A 20848-nucleotide genomic window follows, 5' to 3' on the forward strand; every position below is an offset into this window, starting at 1 on the left:
GTCATTATGTTTTCTTGGTGCACAAACCACTGTACTCACATGAACTGTTTTAAATATATCTTTTAGTACCTTTCTGGGTGTTTGAAAGTGTTATTTATCTTGCTGGCAATGCAGGCCTCACTGAGCCATCGTTTTTTTTTTTCAAAAATATCTTAATTCATGTTCCGAAGATAAACGAAGGTCTTACGGGTGTGGAATGACATGAGGGCGAGTAATTAATGATAGAATTTTTGGTGATCTAACCCTTTAAATTCGGTCATAAATCATTTCAATGTTCAATATCATTTCAGTATTTCAACATGGAATAGTAAATATTGCATAGTTCAATACTATTGTTGAAATTATAAAAATATAGCATGAATTCTAGAATATTATAAAATATTTTTAATCATTTTAATTGTTTGCATTTAGAATGCGAGCTATAGTCTTTGTAAGCCATTTCCAAAAAAAAGTGTTTAAAATGTCATTACCACAGACTGCTGGTAGACTCAGTATGTTTTCTGAGATGTGATGGAAATGTTCATGACTTCGAATATTTTTAGCACACAAATCAGATGAACACTTGTTACGGGTGTATGCTGAAGGGATGAGGCGAACAAGGAGATCCACAATTCAATGGGGTTTATTAACAATCCAGGAGTACAACAACATACACATTTAAAACAAACAAGAGAACAGACCAGGGGCCTGTACCATGAAGCCGGTTTAGCTGGCTAGCCAGGTAAGTTTCAGATTAGTTTGCGGCAATCCTGGGTTTTAGGTACCATTAAAGTAACTTGACTTTTAGCGGTGTTTATCGCCATGGTAACTTACGCTCCACGTCTAACCTGCTCCGGGGCAGGTTATGTTTTGGGTTAGAGATCTGAAACTGAAATTGGACCAATCAGATGTGAGCAAACTGACACTGACACACCTAACGCAATAAAGTCACTCCCCCAGTTTCTCTTCCTCCAAATTAAAGGTCATTATATAGTAAAAACAAATATTTAATGATGAAATTGTCTGGTTTTAATGATAATATAATTTATATATGATTTGTATAATTATCTATATTTTTATTAATCCATTATACACACGCAAGTTTAGTGTAACAGTAGTTATTAAGCACTTAGTTTCAATGAATATATATATATATATATATATATATATATATATATATATATAGATCATATGTAATATAGGCCTAAATAAGGTGTAAATATCCTCTTTAAAAATTACTACGTGTGATCTTGTATGTTTAAGTCTCTATCGCTATATATTATCAACTATATAAACTAACTTCACAACTTTCACTTGCACTGATAGATAAAGATCATTTCTTTTATTTGTCCTCTTTCACAGACAAGTATTTTCCATTAGTGTGTTACAACAGAGACACCGGAAGCAGAGATAAAAGCAGTTGGGTTGTTTATTGAGACAATCAGCAGAGCAAACAGGTAAGTGACTGGTGAATATGAGGGTCTTGGAGGTGAAAGAGAGGTAATACTGTCCTTATTCTTTGTATTGCAGGTGATGGTGGAAGGAGACGCTGGAGATGGGTGACTGGAACACTCACACACACAAGCAGGTAGGGACACGAGGAGTACTGGAGACAATGGAGACGAAGGAGATGATGTAGACAGGTAAGTATCGTTTTGAGAGTCCTTGAGGTAGGTGAACAACGAGGTGTATCACGAACGAGACCGGACAATGTGTGTGTGTGAGTGTGGGGTTCTTATAGTGAGGCTGATGACTGTGGTGATGAGCTGCAGGTGGCGGTGATTAGAATTCCGGTGATTGAGTGCGCGGGTAAGGGAGTGAGGTGGAACCTGACGTGTCTGTGACATAGTGTAAATGCATTTGAATTCTTCATTTTAAGCAAAAGAGTTTTGAATCACGCTGACTCTCTCGCGGGAAGTGAATCACAGTTTATCTCTGTTGCAAGGCATGTGATTGGCTGTTTGCCACTGATGTCACGCATTCATGTGCACGCGCTCCACAAACTCAGGATCAAAGCCTGAGTTGACAGAGAAAGTTGATGATCAGCATCATGGTACCAACAAAGCCGGATTGGAGTGGTTTGGTTTTGTCAATTTGAAACTAATCCTCTAACCCTGAGTTTGTTCAACTATCATCATGGTACAGGCCCCAGGAGTGCAGGGAAAGTGTCCAACTTAAAGTGCTGACAAGGAACAACAGGTGCAGGGAATCCGGGGAGACGGCGGGAAGACTGATGGGAGTGAAGACAGGTGCGCAGAACAGGAGGATACTGGGAAATGGAGTTCAGGAAAGACGTGGATGTAACATTACCTCCCTGGAGACCTACAGGCAGGTGCGGGGGGTGCAGAGGTCTCCAAGGCGGTACTAGGCCCTCGGCCCTCATGCCGGGTCTAGAGCTGTGGGCGGCCATGGCTGGTCATGGACCGAGGGCGGCCATGGCTGGTCAGGGGCCAGGGATGGCCACGGCGGGTCTGGAGCCAGGGATGGCCATGAGCCCACCCCCATCCAAAAGGCAAAAATAGTTCAGAGAAGGAAAGTTTGTTTAAAGAAAAGCACCATCATTTGTTTACAGACTGCCTTTTGATTTTATATTTCGTCATGTATATAGCAATAATATTTCGACATTTTCGACAAGTGACTTAATTGTCCAAATGTATTTTGGAGCCATGGAGAGTTGTACCTTGCCAGTGCACACACAAACCACATGCCGCATGGTAAGTTCCTTGCGTAGTCTCCAGTGCAATGACTGTGACCAGTGAGAACGTGAGAGGGGACAGGAACACTATGAACGGGCTAAAGATCACAGTGTTTGTGTGTGTGTGTGTGTGTGTGTGTGTGTGTGTATGTGTGAGAGAGAGAGGTAGATTAGAGGATAGTGGATCAAGATAAGCTAAAAATCCATTGTGGTTAGACTTTAATCTGTGTGAAGTAACAGATCCACTGAAGCCCAATACCTCGCTATACTCATCATGAGCATTATAAACACATCCATAGTGAAGATGAATTAATTAAAAATCATGCAATTCTGTCATACGCAACACAAGCCAGTCACATGTCCAGAGATCTTGTACAGTTCATGGGGGTTCAAATCTGACGAAGGTGGAAAATCATTGTAATACACTTTTATTAGACTAAACTCTAAAAAAACATGGTTCTTTAAAGGTTCTTTACATGTAGTAACAGTTCTATTTAGAACCGTATCGTCTTGAAGAACTCTTTATATGCTGAAATGGTTCTTTGTGTTAGAGGTTCTTTTTTCCCGCCTTTTTGTTTTTCAAATCTGTAACTGTCAAAGCCACCTCATTACTTTCTGGAGCTCAGCAGCCATCCAATTACACAGACTGCCAACACACTCTTAACAAGTAAATTATTTCTTTCTTAAAATGTCTATAAATTTTAACTTACATATTGGTTTCCAGTCATATCTTTTTCTCTTTTTAGTTTAAAAAAACATAAGTGTGAGAAGCTCTATTCAGTTAAGGATACTTATCCTCTCCACTAAGTAAGAGAGATGTTGAATTTATGATAAATAAATAAATAAATAAATAAATATATATATATATATATATATATATATATATATATATATATATATATATATATTGCTTTGTATATCACTTTTTCCTTTTAACATTGTAAAGGGCTCACTTCCTCACTATAACTGTAAAAACACACTATAACTGTAAAGATACTAATATAAAATAAACTATAATAAAAAGGTTATTTATAACACCATTGATGACCTATAGCACTTTCAAGGCATGGTTATTTATGGATCCTTATAAGAAGGGTTCTATTTAGCACCGAAAAGGTTCTGCTGTTGTTACTGTAGAAGCCTAATTTGGTACTGTTCAGAACCATTTTTCTTAAGAGTTTATATGTGAACAATATTACATTAAAAAACTTTATGGTAATGAATTTGTTAAATGGCCATTCTTGTAATAGCAAGGACCATTCTTGGGGTGATGATACACCTTTTTGAGCAATTTTGCTAGGGCACTTTCCCATTGAGAATGGGCAACAAATTTCTATATGGATACTCTATATTAATATTTGTGGCCCGTTCTCAATGGAAAAGTGCCCAAGCAACATCACTCAGCAACATTGCTCAAAAAGTTGCCCCATGTATCATCACCTTTACACTCATTCACAAACACACACACACACACGCATGCTACATTTTATGAGAAAAGAGAACTTTGCCCTTTAGACTATGCAAAAACAAAAACATGCACTGCATGGGTCAATTCAAGCAATAATTCCTATGAACTTGAAAAGAGTTTTAACCCAAACAAAAATAACATTGAATACATGTTACTTAATTCAGTTTGACAAGATTAGAGAGACGTATTCAGTCCTTTAATAAGCAAAACACCCATGTAAACAGTGGTGTTCTGTTTAATCAGTGGATATCTGTGATGGAAGAGAGTACTTTTCAGTGGATGAGCGGAAAGTCAAGGAATAAACATTGATGATTAGATCTAGTGGCCTACACGTAATTGCAGTCTACTTGAAACAGCATGCAGTGTACTCAATCTCTTTACTTTGAGTAGCTGTTGTCTCTGCATGTTCTTTGTTGATATCATTAAAAGCAACTTTCAGGATTAAATTAGGGAGTCGCTCTTAAAGATAAAGGTTCTTTATTGGCATCGATGGTTCCGTGAAGAACTTTTAACATCCATGGAACCTTTCCAGTGCACGAAACATTCTTTATAGTGGAGCAAGGTTCTTTAGATTATTAAAATGTTCTTCACACTCTTTTAAAAACTGCACTGGAAGGTTCTTTGGGGAACCACAAATGGTTCTTCTATGGCATCATTGCGAAAACCCGGTTTTGGAAACATTTTTTTAAAAGAGTGTAACCAAGTCTTGCACAGACTGTTTTTCTTTGTCAGTTACAAATCTAATGGTGCTGATGTCTTTTAGGCCTTTGAATGACATACCTGATCAGAACTCGATTCATGTTGTAATGTAAGCTTTTGCTTTGGCATCATATGACAGTGTTCATGAGAACATTTTGAGCAAGATCAATAAAGATATTTAGGGGATAATGTGGTGTTGTGGCTTACAATCAGGAGTAATAACGTTGCTGGGTTCTCATGCAATTATTTTGACATATAAATTGTAAATATGAAATATATTTTCCAAGATTTGTTTAAACTGTCATTTTGGAAATATATTACAAAATGTAATTCAGAAGCAAGAACATAAGCAATTCATAAGTCACGTGTTCAATTCCCAAAGAACTCACATTGGATTTACAGTAGGTTGATGTAGTGTCTTCCAAATGAATAAGTCAAATAAATAAGTTGAATAATATTTATAGTTTTTAATTTTAAAATAAAAAAAAACATATCAGTGTGAATAAATATGAAATATATACCAAATATTTTTTCATTATTTATTTATTTATTTATTTATTTATTTATTTATTTATTTATTTATTTATTTATTTATTTATTTATTTATTTTTAACATATATTTCACATATGTTTGTAAAATACATATACAGTAAAAAACATATTATACATATATTTTATATGACATTTTTCTAATTTCTTTGAATAATATATTAGCAATATTTAGAATATTTTTCCATACTTTAAATCAGGACAAATAATAATTTAAAATACATACAAATTGTATACAATTTAATATATTTTGAATTATAGGCCTCTTTATGTATAATTTTACTTTAAAAAATACATCAGGACAAAACATAACTGAAATATATACCAAATACATTTATTTTTGTCCTTTACATTCATTCATTCAAATTTAGTTCTCATTCCGGATGTTTTCTATATATATATATATATATATATATATATATATATATATATATATATATATATATATATATATATATATATATATATATATATTTAAATAATACATTTTGTCTAACCAAAATTTATTCAGACACCTTGAAAATTTCATTCAATATTACAGTTTATTCACTATAGTAAAAAAAAAAAAAAATGGTAATAAAATATGAAAAGATCTCAGAGTTAAAATGTGTCAGAAAAAAATAATCTTAATTATGTCAGATAACACTTAAGCAAAACATGGTCAGGTCAAAGTGTCTGAATAATTTTTGGTCCCAAATTTGTATAAATTTTACAGGTAGTCCACTGTATGAAGAATTTTTGTGTATAATATGTCACAGTTTACTTTATTATATATATATATATATATAGTGTCTGAATAATTTTTGGTTCGACTGTATATATATATATATATATATATATAGTACAGTCCAAAAGTTAAAAATCTTAGTGGTTCCAAACTTTTGGACTGTACTGTATATATATATATATATATATATATATATATAGTGTCTGAATAATTTTTGGTTCGACTGTATATATATATATATATATATATATATATATATATATATATATATATATATATATATATATATATATCTATATATATATATATATATATATATATACAGTACAGTCCAAATGTTTGGAACCACTAAGATTTTTAATGTTTTTAAAAGAAGTTTCGTCTGCTCACCAAGGCTACATTTATTTAATTAAAAATACAGTAAAAAACAGTAATATTGTGAAATATTATTACAATTTAAAATAACTGTGTACTATTTAAATATATTTGACAAAGTAATTTATTCCTGTGATGCAAAGTTGAATTTTCAGCATCGTTACTCCAGTCTTCAGTGTCACATGATCCTTCAGAAATCATTCTGATATGCTGATTTGCTGCTCAAGAAACATTTATGATTATTTTCAATGTTGAAAACAGTTGTGTAATTTTTTTTTCAGGATTCCTTGATGAATAGAAAGTTCAAAAGAACAGCATTTATCTGAAATACAAAGCTTCTCTAGCATTATACACTACCGTTCAAAAGTGTGGGGTCAGTAAGAATTTTTATTTTTACTTTTTTGAAAAGAAATTAAAGAAATGAATACTTTTATTCAGCAAGGATGTATTAAATCAATCAAAAGTGGCAGTAAAGACATTTATAATGTTACAAAAGATTAGATTTCAGATAAACATTGTTCTTTTGAACTTTCTATTCATCAAATAATCCTGAAAAAAAAAATATTGTACACAAATATTTTGCACAATTGTACACATTAAATGTTTCTTGAGCAGCAGATTAGCATATTAGAATGATTTCTGAAGGATCATGTAACACTGAAGACTGGAGTAATGATGCTGAAAATTCAGCTTTGCATCACAGGAATAAATTACTTTGTGAAATATATTCAAATAGAAAACAGTTATTTTAAATTGTAATAATATTTCACAATATTACTGTTTTTACTGTATTTTTAATTAAATAAATGTAGCCTTGGTGAGCAGACGAATCTTCTTTTAAAAACATTAAAAATCTTAGTGGTTCCAAACTTTTGGACTGTAATTAATGGCATACATTCATATGAGAAAACATGATATTATCTTTCTATAATTAATTCCTCATTCACACCATTGCTTAGTACAGTATTTACAAAAAAAAAATAAAAAATAAAAAAATAGGACTTTTATTCTATTTGGTAGCGCAAAGCCTGTTTCCGTAACTCGCTGAAAGTTTTTTGATTGTTGTCACCCCCTTTCGGTGATACGAGGAATTATTATTTAATGCTTAATTCACTTTCATTTTCATTTTTTGTGCTGAGTAACTGCGACTTCTCGTCGTTTCGTCGATAACAACTGGATTTCATCCTCTCTTTTCAAACTAAACCCCACGTTACCCAGTGGGATAAGACATTAAACGAGTTTTTCTGCAAACAGGTTCAATAAAGTTTTGCAATAAGATAAATCGAAACGACTATTCTGCAAAAATGACTTCCTTAGACATGAGCCCCGCGTCTAAGAAACAGGTAAGCCGCCTATTATAGGCCCGAAACATAATTTAAAGTCATTTATTACTGTTTAGTGAACGAAAATGGGGTATTTTGATTTTAGCTTGCCTTTAAACCTCAGCATATATAATGAACGCGTGTTTGTGTTTTAGAGGTTTGACAAACACTTCCTATGTACTTTGCAGGTGGATGGATTCTCCCAAAAAATCACCAAAGAGGTAATTAGTGATACATTCAGTCACTCTCTTTCATAGCTTTCTTAGTTTATGCCACAATACCAGTTATTATAGTTCACACAGTGTATCATACACTCTTATAATTGTGAAAAGAAATGAAACATGACAGAAGCATTCATGAAGCAGTTTGAAGGAGAACCAATACTAATATATTATGATTTTACACTAGTAACAATAACTGCATAGTGAAAGTTTGTTGTTTGATTCTTTTAAACAGGCTGAACAGTTGATCTCAAAAGTCTTCCCTGAGAAAATTGCAGTGATGGACAACATATTACAGGTATGAAGTCATCCAGCAGGTGCATCATAAACATTCAGACTCTTTTATGCTGTGGTAAAGCAATGCTGTTTGTGATTGTATTTATGTTATTATTATTTTTTATTATTTAGGGTTCCTGTAGTCTGAAGGATCTGTCTGTCATCAGGGCTCCTCTAGACATCCCAATCCCAGACCCTGCCAAAGAGGAGCTCAAGAGGAAGAAGAAAGAGGAGGTCATTATGACACATTATTTATTATTAACAAGCCTAATTATTCACATTATTTCAATAGAGAAAACACACACACACACGCACACACACACACACACACACACACACACACATATATATATATATATATATATATATATATATATATATATATATATATATATCAGGACAAATAAATAACTGAATTGCATCCCAGATACATTTGATTTTTACTTACATTTTTCCCCTCATTTATTTCAAATATATATTAGCAATATTTTAGACATTTTCTATATTTTAAAATATATAATATACATACTAATGTCATACATTTAGATGAAGGCATCCTTAATTATCACTAATTATCCTCATTAATGAGTTTTTAAATCAAGTTAATTACTATATTGCACCTTCAAGCCAGTTTGTGGTTTAGTTTAAGTAAACTATTAGACATTAATGACATTTTATTCACACAGAAAGAGGCCAAAGAGGGAAAGAAGAAGGGAGAGAAAGGAGAAGATGAGGATGAAGGTAAATGTGTGGATTTTGGAAAATGAAACTGAAAACGTTAGTTGTTCGGTTCTCTTTTCCCTAGACCTGAATTCCCCCAAATGCAATATGACAATGTGTAATTCACAGCATGAACACAGGTGGGCACTGTTGAACTGGTAATGTCATAGAAATAGTGCAGAACCTAATGAAGATTTTAAGATGGCCTGTGTCCAAAATCACATACTCTTTTGAGTAGGTACTTATTTTGAATAAGTAACTTCACGACCACAAAATAAAAGTATGTTCTATATGTGTGTAGTATGAATGTTATCTGGACATGCACCATGTTGTCATTATCATGTGACCTACAGCATCAGTTGCGTCGCTTCACTGCCATTCACAAATCCTCTTCCTTGGCCTCATGGGATAGTAAAGTGTCCATCGAATGCGCACTTTAGAATCTTGCTGGAAGTAGGTTATCCAGGTACTTTTGGCCTACTGTGAATTCGGACAAACTTCTTTTGTCACATATTGTTTTTTTATTGTACTGCTATATAGTAGGGAAGTATGTGATTTCGGATGCAGCCAAAGTCTTCCATTCATCCTGTACTTACAAACTAACGTGGCGATCTGGAAAGCACAAATTTAACTAATAATGTTGACTGTGATCTGAAAGGTCCTCCCTGTGGTCCCATCGCCTGCAATGAGACAGTAGAGAAACTCCTCAAGCTCATGAAGCCTGAGATTCAGACTCTAAAGGAGTGTCTTAACACGGTGAGGAAGTGATATCATGTGCTAACTATGCAGATCTGAACAGTTAAATAAATTAAGTTTGTCAAAAAGTTAAACCCATCAAAAAAAAAAAAAAAAAAGTAAAAATGATATTTGATTTTCACCTTTTTTTGATGGATTTGACTTTTTTGACAAATGTAATTGCTGGTTCTGCAATAATTTATAGTTAATTTTATACTGCATGTAGAATCTGCTAGCTTCGAAACATTTAATAAAGCATTTAAGGACATTTTTGTTCATTGTGTAACATTGTGACACCTTTGTGCAGGTGTCAATGTGGATACAGCTACAGGTCCCCAAAATTGAAGATGGGAACAACTTTGGAGTTGCTGTACAGGTCAGTTAGCCCTATATTGTGATAAAATAACTTTGTTTCTCATCTGTAAGCTTAGATTTGAATTAATGAATATGTATTAGGGCTGCATGATATTAAAGAAAAATTAGATAACACTTTAAAGGGATAGCTCACCCAAAAATGAAAATTATCCCATGATTTACTCACCCTCAAACCATCCTATGTGTATACAGCATAATCAGAGTTATATTTAAAAATATCCTGGCTCTTCTGAGCTTTATAATGGCAGTGAATAGCGCTCACAGTTTTGAAGTAATCCATCATAAAAGTAATCCATACGGCTCCAGGGGGTTAAAAGGTTAGTTCACCCAAAAATGAAAATTCTGTCATTAATTACTCACCCTCATGCCGTTTCCACACCCGTAAGACCTTCGTTAATCTTCGGAACACAAATTAATATATTTTAGTTAAAATCCGATGGCTTTGTGAGGCCTCCATAGGGAGCAATGACACTTCCTCTCTCAAGATCCATAAAGGTACTAAAAACATATTTAAATCGGTTCATGTGAGTACAGTGGTTCAATATTAATATTATAAAGCGATGAGAATATTTTTGGTGCACCAAAAAAAACAAAATAACGACTTATTTAGTGATGGTCGATTTCAAAACACTGCTTCAGGAAGATTTGGAGCACAAATGAATCAGTGTTAAAAATAATTTTTAAATTTAAAATAATTCATTTATTGCAAGCCATTATGATATGCATTTGTAATATTTCGATCTATATCGTGCAGCCTCAATATTTATGCATAAAATATGCATAATTTAAGAGAAAATATTTATATAAAAATATGAATTTTCGAAAATATCAAATATAAAAATATGAATATACAATAAAATAGTAATTAAAATAAGATAATGCAATTATTATTACATTATTATTATTAATTTAATGTAAATTGTTTTATATACCATAATGTGTAATGTGTGCAAGTTTATAAATTTGTGTGAATGACACTAGCAGAATATATGTGCTACTTTTTTTTACCTATGCATTTTTTTAATATATATTAATTTCAAATATTAATTATTTTGTTTAATTTAAAAAATAAATCATAGTGTTAAATTGCATTACCAATCTAACATTTAAGTAAGATTTTTTGATGCACTACACTGATTAAATAAAGCAGTACTAAGTACACTAAAAAAATTCAAATAAATGCTGTCAAAAAATTGAAAAATCCTGAAAAAATGTATAAAGGTTTCTACAAAACATATTAAGCAGCACAATTGTTTTCAACATTGATAATAACAAGAAATGTTTCTTGAGCACGAGATCATCATATCAGAATGATTTCTGAAGGATCATGTGACACTGAAGACTGGAGTAATGATGCTGAAAAATCAGCTTTGCATCACAGGAACTTAAACATATTGTACTTGAACATATTAATGAGGCTGTGGTACATAAGATAGAAAAGTTGTGGCAATACTCATGTAATAGTCAAATGTTGTGTTAAATTTATGTGCATAAATGCAAAAATCAATGTTCCCACAGGAAAAAGTTTTTGAATTGCTTACCAACACCCGCACCAAGATCGAGGGATTCCAGACACAGATTTCCAAGTAAGAGACCAGACTGTATCACTAACCTCATGATGGCTCTATTATAAATACATTTATAGTTATTCATATTATAGTTTTTAATGTGTCATATTTCTGACTGTTTGTGTTTACTCAGGTACTACAGTGAGAGGGGAGACGCTGTAGCCAAGGCTTCCAAACAGCCACATGTGGTCAGTTTGTGTTAGATTTAGACATTGCTGAATTAAACCATTGTTTACATGTTTTCAAAAATCTTCGAGCTTCTGATAATTTGATTGTTTTGTTTCTTGGCAACAGGGAGATTTCAGGCAGCTTGTCCATGAACTGGATCAGCATCAGTACTGTGAGTTACGCATTGTAGCCCTGGAGATTCGCAACACTTATGTAAGTTCGGTCTCGGCTTACCTTGCATTTCTCAGTTTTAATGTAAGTTGGTGTTTATGTGTTTGGTAAGATGGCTATGACTGATTACATCCATTCTGTTCAACTCTAGGCCATGCTGTATGATGTCATCATCAAGAATTTTGACAAGATTAAGAAGCCCAGAGGAGACTTATCTTCAAAAGCGCTTATCTACTGAGAGCCGCACTGCAAAGACACACAAACACACACATTTGCTGAAAAGTAAAACATGTTGTATTGAGTTTCACATCCACAGTCACAGTGCATTGATTTGAGCTTCAATTACATCAACAGAATCAACTGTACTAGTTTTTACTCAATAAAGAGTTTAGCTAAATGTGGTATCACTCATGTTTCATTCATAATGTCACATATAACATTATTTTGATGTAATATCTTTATAAATGCATTGCAGTTTGACAAAATGGGGAAATAACTATATATATATATATATATATATATATATATATATATATTATTTTTATTTTTTTTTATTTATATAAGTTAAAAAAATTAATACTTTTATTCAGCAAGGTTGCAATAAATTGATCAAAAGTGACAGTCATTTACAGTTTTAAAAGATTTCTATGTCAAATAAATGCTGTTCTTTTGAACTTTCTAATCAAAGAATCCTGAAAAAAAAAACATCACAGTTTCCACAAAAATATAAGCAATATAAGCATTAATTATAATAAGAATACATTTTTTTTTTCTGAAGGATCATGTGACATTGAAGACTGAAGTAATGATGCTGGAAATTCAGGTTTGCATCACAGGAATAAATAAACATTTTAAATATATATTAAAATAGAACAGTTATTTTAAATTGTAAAAATATTTCACAGTATTACTATTATTACTGTATTTTGGGTCAAATAAATGCAGACTTGGTGAACATAAGATACTTTTTCAAATAAAACATTAAAAAAAATTGATAGCAATTTACAATAATGTCTTATTACATATTATTATTTCTTATTATTGCATTAACCAATACATTTGTTACAGTATTAGTCTTTGTTAGCATTAGTTAATGAAAATACAACTGTTCATTGTTTGTTCATTTGCTTAGTTCCATTACATAGTATTAACATAATATTTGCTTTTAAAAATGTATTAGTAAATGCTGAAATCAACACACACATTTTATATATATATATATATATATATATATGTATATATATATATATATATATATATATATATGTATATATATATATGCAATTACTTATTTCCTCAACATGCATGACACATTTACTGCAGTTTTACTAGTGATGTCCAAACACAAAGCTTTTGGTAGACAGCACCAGCCGGGCTTTAAAAGGAACCAGCCCTTATAAAGTGCCTTCCATACCAGATACCCAAGAGCTCCTCCAACCAGCTGGGAAGGGAACAGTGGGAAGTGCGCTAACAAGCAGAGAATCAGGAAGATCCAGACACTCATCAACAACACGCACAGCATGAAGAGAATCCTCAGCGGCGCCCCCAGAGGTTTTCCAAGAGCCATGCAGGGCCCAAAAACAGCAATTTCCTCAGCAAGAATCAAACAACATAAACTAAGAATCAAGATGTCATCAGACACCTCACATCCATGCCATTGTAGCCCAGCCTTAAGGCAGGCTGCTTTACCCTTCTCCTCTCTCAGTAGTAATAAGGGGCCTGTATCAGAGTCCAGGAGCTCCCCGGGGTTCCTGCGGACTTCTGTGGTGCTTTGTAATGGCTCAAAACAACTTCCTGAGGCATCCACTAGGAAGGAGAGAACACGACGGAACAGTGTCCACAGAGTCCCGGCCACGGCGAGCCGAGAGAGGTGACGGACTGAGTGAATAAGAGAGTTACTAATGCAGTATGACAGAAGAAAGACGAAAGAGCCACATAATATACAGGTCCAGCCCCAGCAGGAATGCAGGAATACCCTATGAGATCACAACAACCAGAATCAGACATCTCAGAACACAAACATTACTAAGGAAGTACAAAATGGTTAATAACCTATAAATAGATTAACAATAAAGAAATAATACAAATACATCAATAATAGTAAATAAATAGTAAACTTTTGATAAATAGTAAAATATGTATGTGTGTGTGTGCAGCTCTGGAAAAAATTAAAGCTGCAGTCCCTAACTTTTTTTGGTTAAAAATGATCCAAAATCAATTTTTGAGCAAGTACATATCCAGCTAGTGTTCAAAACTATCTCATTATCTTAGCCTGATTCACAACGGTAAGCAGGTGGCGGATCATTTACAGCCTTTTCTCACAGCAGCTGGAATAATTAAACTTATCATTTTTATGGTGGATTGTAATCCAGAAAGATCAAAATGACAATCATCAGTGACAACTGGAGATACACCCGTAGTCAAAAACCAAAAGACTTTGGACTGCAGAGTGACTACAGAAATTGAAATATACAGGTAAGGCTAATACACACTAAATACACATAGTCACGCAATGCTGATGTTGTTAACATTAACAATTTGAGAACAATATAACAGTAATAATAATTTGCACAGTTTGGCATGATCTGAGCTAAGCGATCGTTAGATTTAATCATCATTGGCAGTGCGATTTATTGTAGGCCTAATGCTTTTTTTCCTCAGATGGTCAGAACAAAAGTGGCAGAAATGTTACTTACTTGTTCAGATGATATTTTCCAGTGAAAATTCTTATATTAGTCATACTTTCAAGACATAGAATCTGTGATTCTGAAGTACAGTATCCACCAGTGCGGTGACTCACAGCAAACATTAGATTCATCTGCGCTTACGAGCTGTGCCGAGGCACAACGCACGTACAGATAACTGTTCCGCATATGACTGCAATTGCAGGTTTCAAACAGAGATGGCGACAAAGAGGAAAAATCGCGGATTGTAGCTTTAAGAGACCACTGCAAAATTAGCAGTTTCTTTGTTTGCATAAAATGAACATTTTGAACTACAAACTACTGATAACATTTTTTCCAAATTTCAAATAAAAATATAGCTGTGAGCATCAATTATCGGGGTTCAAGTGTTTTAAGGCCTTTAAACACATGCATAAAAAGGTATTATGTTTTAATTAGCAAGCCTGTAACCTAGATCATAGATGGAAAAGACTGTTTACAGCCAATACAGGTAATTTACCATAGGAAATATGTGTTTTTTAAAGCTTAAAGTTTTCGAGGTTGAGCCAAAACATAGTCCGCCAAAGTTTGTTTTTGAAATAATCTCCAATATTTAATGAACGATTCGATGGACAGTGGCAGTCCTAGAGGCAAAGTTGCTCAGAATGAGGAGTTCTATCATGTGGTATGAATATCGTGGGCATGTGCGAAAAATTGCGTGATATGCAGGTGCTGGTCATATAACTAGAATATCGTAAAAAAGTTCATTTTTTTATTGTAAATTATTTTAAAAAATGAAACTTTCATTTATACTAGATTCCATACATGTAAAGTAAAACATTTCAAAAGTTTTTTTTTTTTAATTTGTTGATTAGAGCGTACAGCTCATAAAAGTCCAAAATCCAGTATCTCAAAATATTAGAATATTTACATTTGAGTTTCATTAACTGACCATCCCTACAGTATAAATTCCAGGTATCTCTTGTTCTTTGAAACCACACCAATGGGGAAGACTGCTGACTTGACAATGGTCCAGGAGAAAATCATTGACACCCTTCACAAAGAGAGTAAGTGACAGAAGGTCATTACTGAATGGGGTGGCTGTTTACAGAGTGATGTATCAAAGCATATTAAATGCAAAGTTGACTAGAAGGAAGAAATTGGGTAGGCAAAGGTGCACAAGCAACAGGGATGACCACAAGCTTGAGAATACTGTCAAGTAAAGCCGATTCAAACACTTGGGAGAGCTTCACAATGAGTCAAATGAAGCCGGAGTCAGCGCATCAAGAGTCACCACACTCAGACATCTTCAGGAAAAGGACTACCAAGCCACTTCTGAAACAGAAACAACGTCAGAAGCATCTTACCTGGGCTAAGGAGAAAAAGAACTGGACAGTGAACAGTTGTCGAAAGTCCTCTTTTCAGATAAAAGTAAATTTTGCATTTCATGTTGAAATCATGGTCCCAGAGTCTGAAGGAAGACTGGAGAGGCACAGAATCCAAGCTGCTTGAAGTCTAGTGGGAAGTTTCTGAAGTTAGTAATGATTTGGGGGGCCGTGACGTCTGCTGGTGTTGGTCCATTGTGATTTATCAAGTGCAAAGTCAATGCAGCCAGTTTCCAGGAGATTTTGGAGCACTTTATGCTTCCATCTGCTGATAAGCTTTATGGAGATGCTGATTTCCTTTTCCAGCAGGACTGCCGACAGTGCAAAAACCACTTCCAAGTGGTTTGCTGACCATGATATTATTGTGTTTTATTGGCCAGCCAACATGCCTGACCCCTGAATCTATGGGATATTTTCAAGAGAAAGATGAGAAACAGTCGATCCAACAATATACAGATGATCTGAAGGCTCAGTAGTGCCTCAGCAGTGCCACAGGCTGATCACTTCCATGCCACATTTCACTGATGGTGTAATTTGTGCTAGGAGCAAGTCATTTGCTGTATAATGTGCGGCCGACCAAGTATTGAGTGTACAAATGAACATACTTTAAAGAACTTGAACTTTTCTGTTTTGAAAATCCATTTTTTGATTGATCTTAGGAAATATTCTAATATTTTGAGATACTGGATTTCATGAGCTGTACGCTCTAATCATCAAAATAAAAAAAATAAAAAAACTTTTGAAATGTTTTACTTTACATGTAGGGAATCTAGAATATATGAAAGTTTCATTTTTTAAAATAATTTACAATAAAAAAATGAACTTTTTCACGATATTCTAATTATATGACAAGCACCTGTACAATCTTTTACGCATATGGAAAATGTGAAGGTGGTCAATTTCTTTCGAGTTTCTCACAGGCCCAGCAAGTTTCATTTCGTGAACCTTGTCTGATATCTGCTCAAAATTCATTGGCTGATGGCAGACATGTTTTTCGAGATACGCGAATGTCCTCAAACGCAGTCTTGGAACCTTGGACAAAGACACCACATGCCAATTTTCAAGTCAATCAGACTTTGTGTTGCGCAGTTATAGCCTTTTTAAAAAAAAATTTCCCATGTTATAGCGCCGCCAAGCGGCCAGCATCCTTTTTCACGCGACCACAGAATGAGCTTGTACATTTGTGTAACTTTTTGATAATTACTGACAATCAGACTGCAGAGAATCTTGCTGCACTGGTTCGGTTCCAATCGGACTAAAAACCTAGGAATAGTTTGCAAAAGTAGGCTTTTCAAAAAATTTTGACAACTGAATCAGGCATTTGTCCGTCTTGAGACAAGGATTCCAACGATATTGGAACAAATGCATGATATAACCTAATATAACCTTGTATGTGGCTTGAGTCATGCATCCTTCACAAACACTTGAAGGATTGTATTTTCACGCAGGACAATGGTCCATGCCACACAGCCTTGTCAATTAAGGCATGGATGGAGGTCCACCACATCAAGACCTTGTCATGTCCAGCCCAATCTAAAGACCTGAACCCCATTGAAAGCCTCTAGAATGTGATCAATATGAAGGACCAGGAGTGGCATAAAGTCACCCAACAGCAATGTGAAAGACTGGCAGAGAGCAAGACAAGATCTGGGTTATTCCACCAAATATTGATTTCTGAACTCTTTCTAAATTAAGATATCTGTATCGTGTTCTATAAAAATAAATATAAACTTGATTTCTTTGCATTATTTGAGGTCTGAAAATATGGCATCTTTTAGTTTTTTTGACCAGTTGTCATTTTCTGCAAATAAATGCTCTGAATGAAAATGTTTTTATTTGAAATTTGTGTGTGTGTGCGTGTGTGTGTGTGTGTGTGTGTGTGTGTGTGTGTGTAAGATATTAAGACTTGAAAGTACAAATATGTACAAAAGAATGTACAAAAAATGTAATAAATTTAGAGAGAAAATAAGGAAAGTCTGGAAAAATACTGATTAAGAAAATATAAGTTTGCATTGCAGCTTCAATATTTTACCATTTAAAATAATTAATATATTCATAATATTAAATGTTACATTCACATTATTTAAATAAAAATATGGTATCAATTATAGGTTCAATTTGTTAACGTTATGCATTAACACATTGAAAAATATTACAGCAAGTTTTAAAGATTAAATTCTACATATATTAATATACATTTTTTACATTTCAAATTAAATTTGTTATTTGATGTATTATGAATGAACATGAATAAACAATCAACAATATATATTAATATATTAATAATAAACAGAGCAATTCCAATAGGGTCCTCGCACCCTAAGTGCTCGGGCCCTAATACATTTAATCAATAATAAAGTGTTGCTAATAATATTTATAATAATATATATTTCTTTTATTATAGAAGAATTAATATATTTTTATAGGGTAAAGTGTTGATGGAAACTAAAAGATCAACTTCACATCTGCAATAAGTTCTCATAATTAGGTAATTCCTCAAGATCTTGCCTGTACAGGTAGTGGTTCCTGTTGCCAAATATGCTGTACTTGGATACCCAGAGACTCAGAACAGGTCCAAACAGCACCAGCACAGAGATCAGCAAGTGAAAATGCCGTCTGAATAACAGATGACCAAGTATTCCAGCTGTGAAATCAGTAAACAGCACCAGAGCCGAGTACAGAAGCTTGCTGGCAGAGTTATGGATCTTATAAAGTATCTCCTTTAGTCCACAATGATCCATCTTGGTTTGCTCAGGGCAGTAATTCCAGTGCATGTCCAACAAATCCACTAACAGCACAAATTGAGAGAAAGACAGAAATGAGATTGTTCTACCATCTGTCAGCAGTGTTATTAGCTTCCCTTTTGTTTTCACAGCTGAGTTCCACCTGCTGGTTTATGTCACACTTCTCATCATTTACCCTTTCACTCAGTGACTCCCTGACAACATTTTGGGCCCTAACAGCTCCGAACATTCCCATCTTATCAGCTTGTTGTACCCCTCACGCATGTGTGTGTGATATAAAGCAGTACAGCAGCATTCCCTTTGTGCTTTAAACTGTATTTAGCCTTTGGAAGTGGGCTCTTTCAAATGCATAATACTATTGTATGTGTCTGTGATTCAACTAACAGGTTTTCTTTAATCTATAGTATAGATTAAAATAAAGTACAATAGGGTCACAGTGTTTCCCATACATTGACTAGACTGTGGCGGCCGGCCACATTCTAATTTGTCCCGCCACAGTCTCAAAATGAAACGCAAATGTGGTTTGTCGTTTTTCTGATAATTGCGCTCTTTTATATGGCAAAAGTGGGAGTCATAGAGTAAAATAAGTAGACTAGCACCAATTAAGTTTTCGTGCACTATATTCAAATTAATCTGAAGCCATTCCATAGCCTCATGTCGTTAAGTTCACGGTAAGAAACTCGTCTTCCCTCTGCCACAGCTGTCAATCATTCTCTGTTCAGCACTCAAACAGCGCGTCGCGTTCGGTAACGACAGTCAGCACGGTAAAACTCTCCAATATGATATATTCCCATTTTAATACTTGATATGTAGATAAAGGGCTGTGGATTTGCATAAAATGACTTTATCTTGCTGGAGTTTTATGCTGTTTCTGAACAATGTCATCATACTGGCTAGTGTGTCTGTTGGATCGCACAACACAAGGACTATGAATTTGCGTCACACGCATAACTGGAATTTAAAAAAGTGAGAAGAAACATATGTTTAATAAACTGTTAGATGCAGATATACACAGGGATTCTCTTTGTACCGTGAACTTTTCAATGCGCAGCGCAACTGCGTGCTCTGACTCGATATTGCTTCAAGCGCATCATTCTGCACCCGGGATGCGCATTAGCGTTTTTTTTTTTGCTGCTGTTTTGAAGCGTTTTATATTACAATACACAATACATTTAAAATAAGCGTCTTTTAATCTTACATTAATATGAATACATAATTATTTACATATAAATCTAATATAAATCGTTTTTTTTATTTCATAAGAATACAAATAGTAATTTTACACTTTTTATTAACATTTGGATTTATAAAATTACTCTGCAAAGGTGTTTTGTTTTTTTTTTCTTCTCCAAGATTTAGGCTAGAATACTTTTTACTGCTGAATTATATAGGCTACTCACCTAGTTTACTTATTTATTTATTGGTCAGCTAATGATTACATATTTTTATTCATTTATTATTTTTCTCTATAATGAAGTAATGTATTTAGTGCATTCTGGATTGTTTAACAAATCAAAGAGTGACCATTAGTTCCACAAATACAGATGTATAGATACAGGCTTCCACTAATACATTAATTCAACAAAGGTAACCTCTTTTGCTACATATTTTTAATGGTTTTATGGTTTTAATTGTATATTCTACATGTTTGACCACTTATGAACTATATTTATCTTTTAGCCTACTATATTTTGTGTACGTGACAGATGTGCCCTACTATCAACAATAAATAAATTACTAAAGCACAAATTGTTTACAAGAGAACAAATTTCTTCATTGATCTAGTCAATCAGTTTTGCTCTCAGAATGCACCAGATTTATGCTTTTAAATTTAAAAAGTAAAAAATTTTCCTCCGGGGGGCATGCCCCCGGACCCCCCTAGAGGAACCGATGTCCACCCACCACAGTCTCACAAAGTCCTGTGGGAAACACTGGGTCTTTTTACTCTATATTTGCAGAACTGCAACAATATAATCTGATATATAAATATAGAACTGATAACTATATG

General features: G+C 33.8%; 2 protein-coding genes across 2 annotated transcripts; one reads left to right on the forward strand and one right to left on the reverse strand.

The window, feature by feature from the left end:
• The first annotated feature begins 7593 nt into the window (after positions 1 to 7593).
• Positions 7594 to 12456, forward strand: psme1 (proteasome activator subunit 1). Its single transcript, XM_067378144.1, has 11 exons — positions 7594 to 7835; positions 8003 to 8035; positions 8271 to 8333; positions 8444 to 8545; positions 8998 to 9052; positions 9690 to 9787; positions 10074 to 10142; positions 11660 to 11727; positions 11843 to 11897; positions 12004 to 12090; positions 12200 to 12456. Exons 1-11 carry the CDS (start codon positions 7797 to 7799, stop codon positions 12284 to 12286), a joined length of 756 nt encoding a protein of 251 aa, XP_067234245.1. The 5' UTR covers positions 7594 to 7796; the 3' UTR covers positions 12287 to 12456.
• An 839-nt stretch (positions 12457 to 13295) lies between these two features.
• fitm1 (fat storage inducing transmembrane protein 1) lies at positions 13296 to 19140 on the reverse strand. The gene is made up of 2 exons (XM_067378143.1): positions 18605 to 19140; positions 13296 to 14024 (listed from the first exon to the last, which is right to left on the reverse strand). Exons 1-2 carry the CDS (start codon positions 18868 to 18870, stop codon positions 13337 to 13339), a joined length of 954 nt encoding a protein of 317 aa, XP_067234244.1. The 5' UTR covers positions 18871 to 19140; the 3' UTR covers positions 13296 to 13336.
• Between the last annotated feature and the right edge of the window lie 1708 nt (positions 19141 to 20848).

The sequence above is a fragment of the Chanodichthys erythropterus genome, chromosome 23, assembly GCF_024489055.1.
Source record: "Chanodichthys erythropterus isolate Z2021 chromosome 23, ASM2448905v1, whole genome shotgun sequence".
In the NCBI taxonomy this organism is placed as follows: Eukaryota; Metazoa; Chordata; class Actinopteri; order Cypriniformes; family Xenocyprididae; genus Chanodichthys; species Chanodichthys erythropterus.

Excerpts from the sequence above, each read along its gene's own strand:
- psme1 (XM_067378144.1), top strand. The coding sequence starts at position 7,797 with ATGACTTCCTTAGACATGAGCCCCGCGTCTAAGAAACAG. Across the intron at positions 7,836-8,002 it reads GCCCCGCGTCTAAGAAACAG|GTGGATGGATTCTCCCAAAA; the intron begins GTAAGCCGCCTA and ends TGTACTTTGCAG. Across the intron at positions 11,728-11,842 it reads TTCCAGACACAGATTTCCAA|GTACTACAGTGAGAGGGGAG; the intron begins GTAAGAGACCAG and ends GTGTTTACTCAG.
- fitm1 (XM_067378143.1), bottom strand. The coding sequence starts at position 18,870 with ATGCACTGGAATTACTGCCCTGAGCAAACCAAGATGGATCATTGTGGA. Across the intron at positions 14,025-18,604 it reads AGGAACCACTACCTGTACAG|GGTATTCCTGCATTCCTGCT; the intron begins GCAAGATCTTGA and ends GTGATCTCATAG.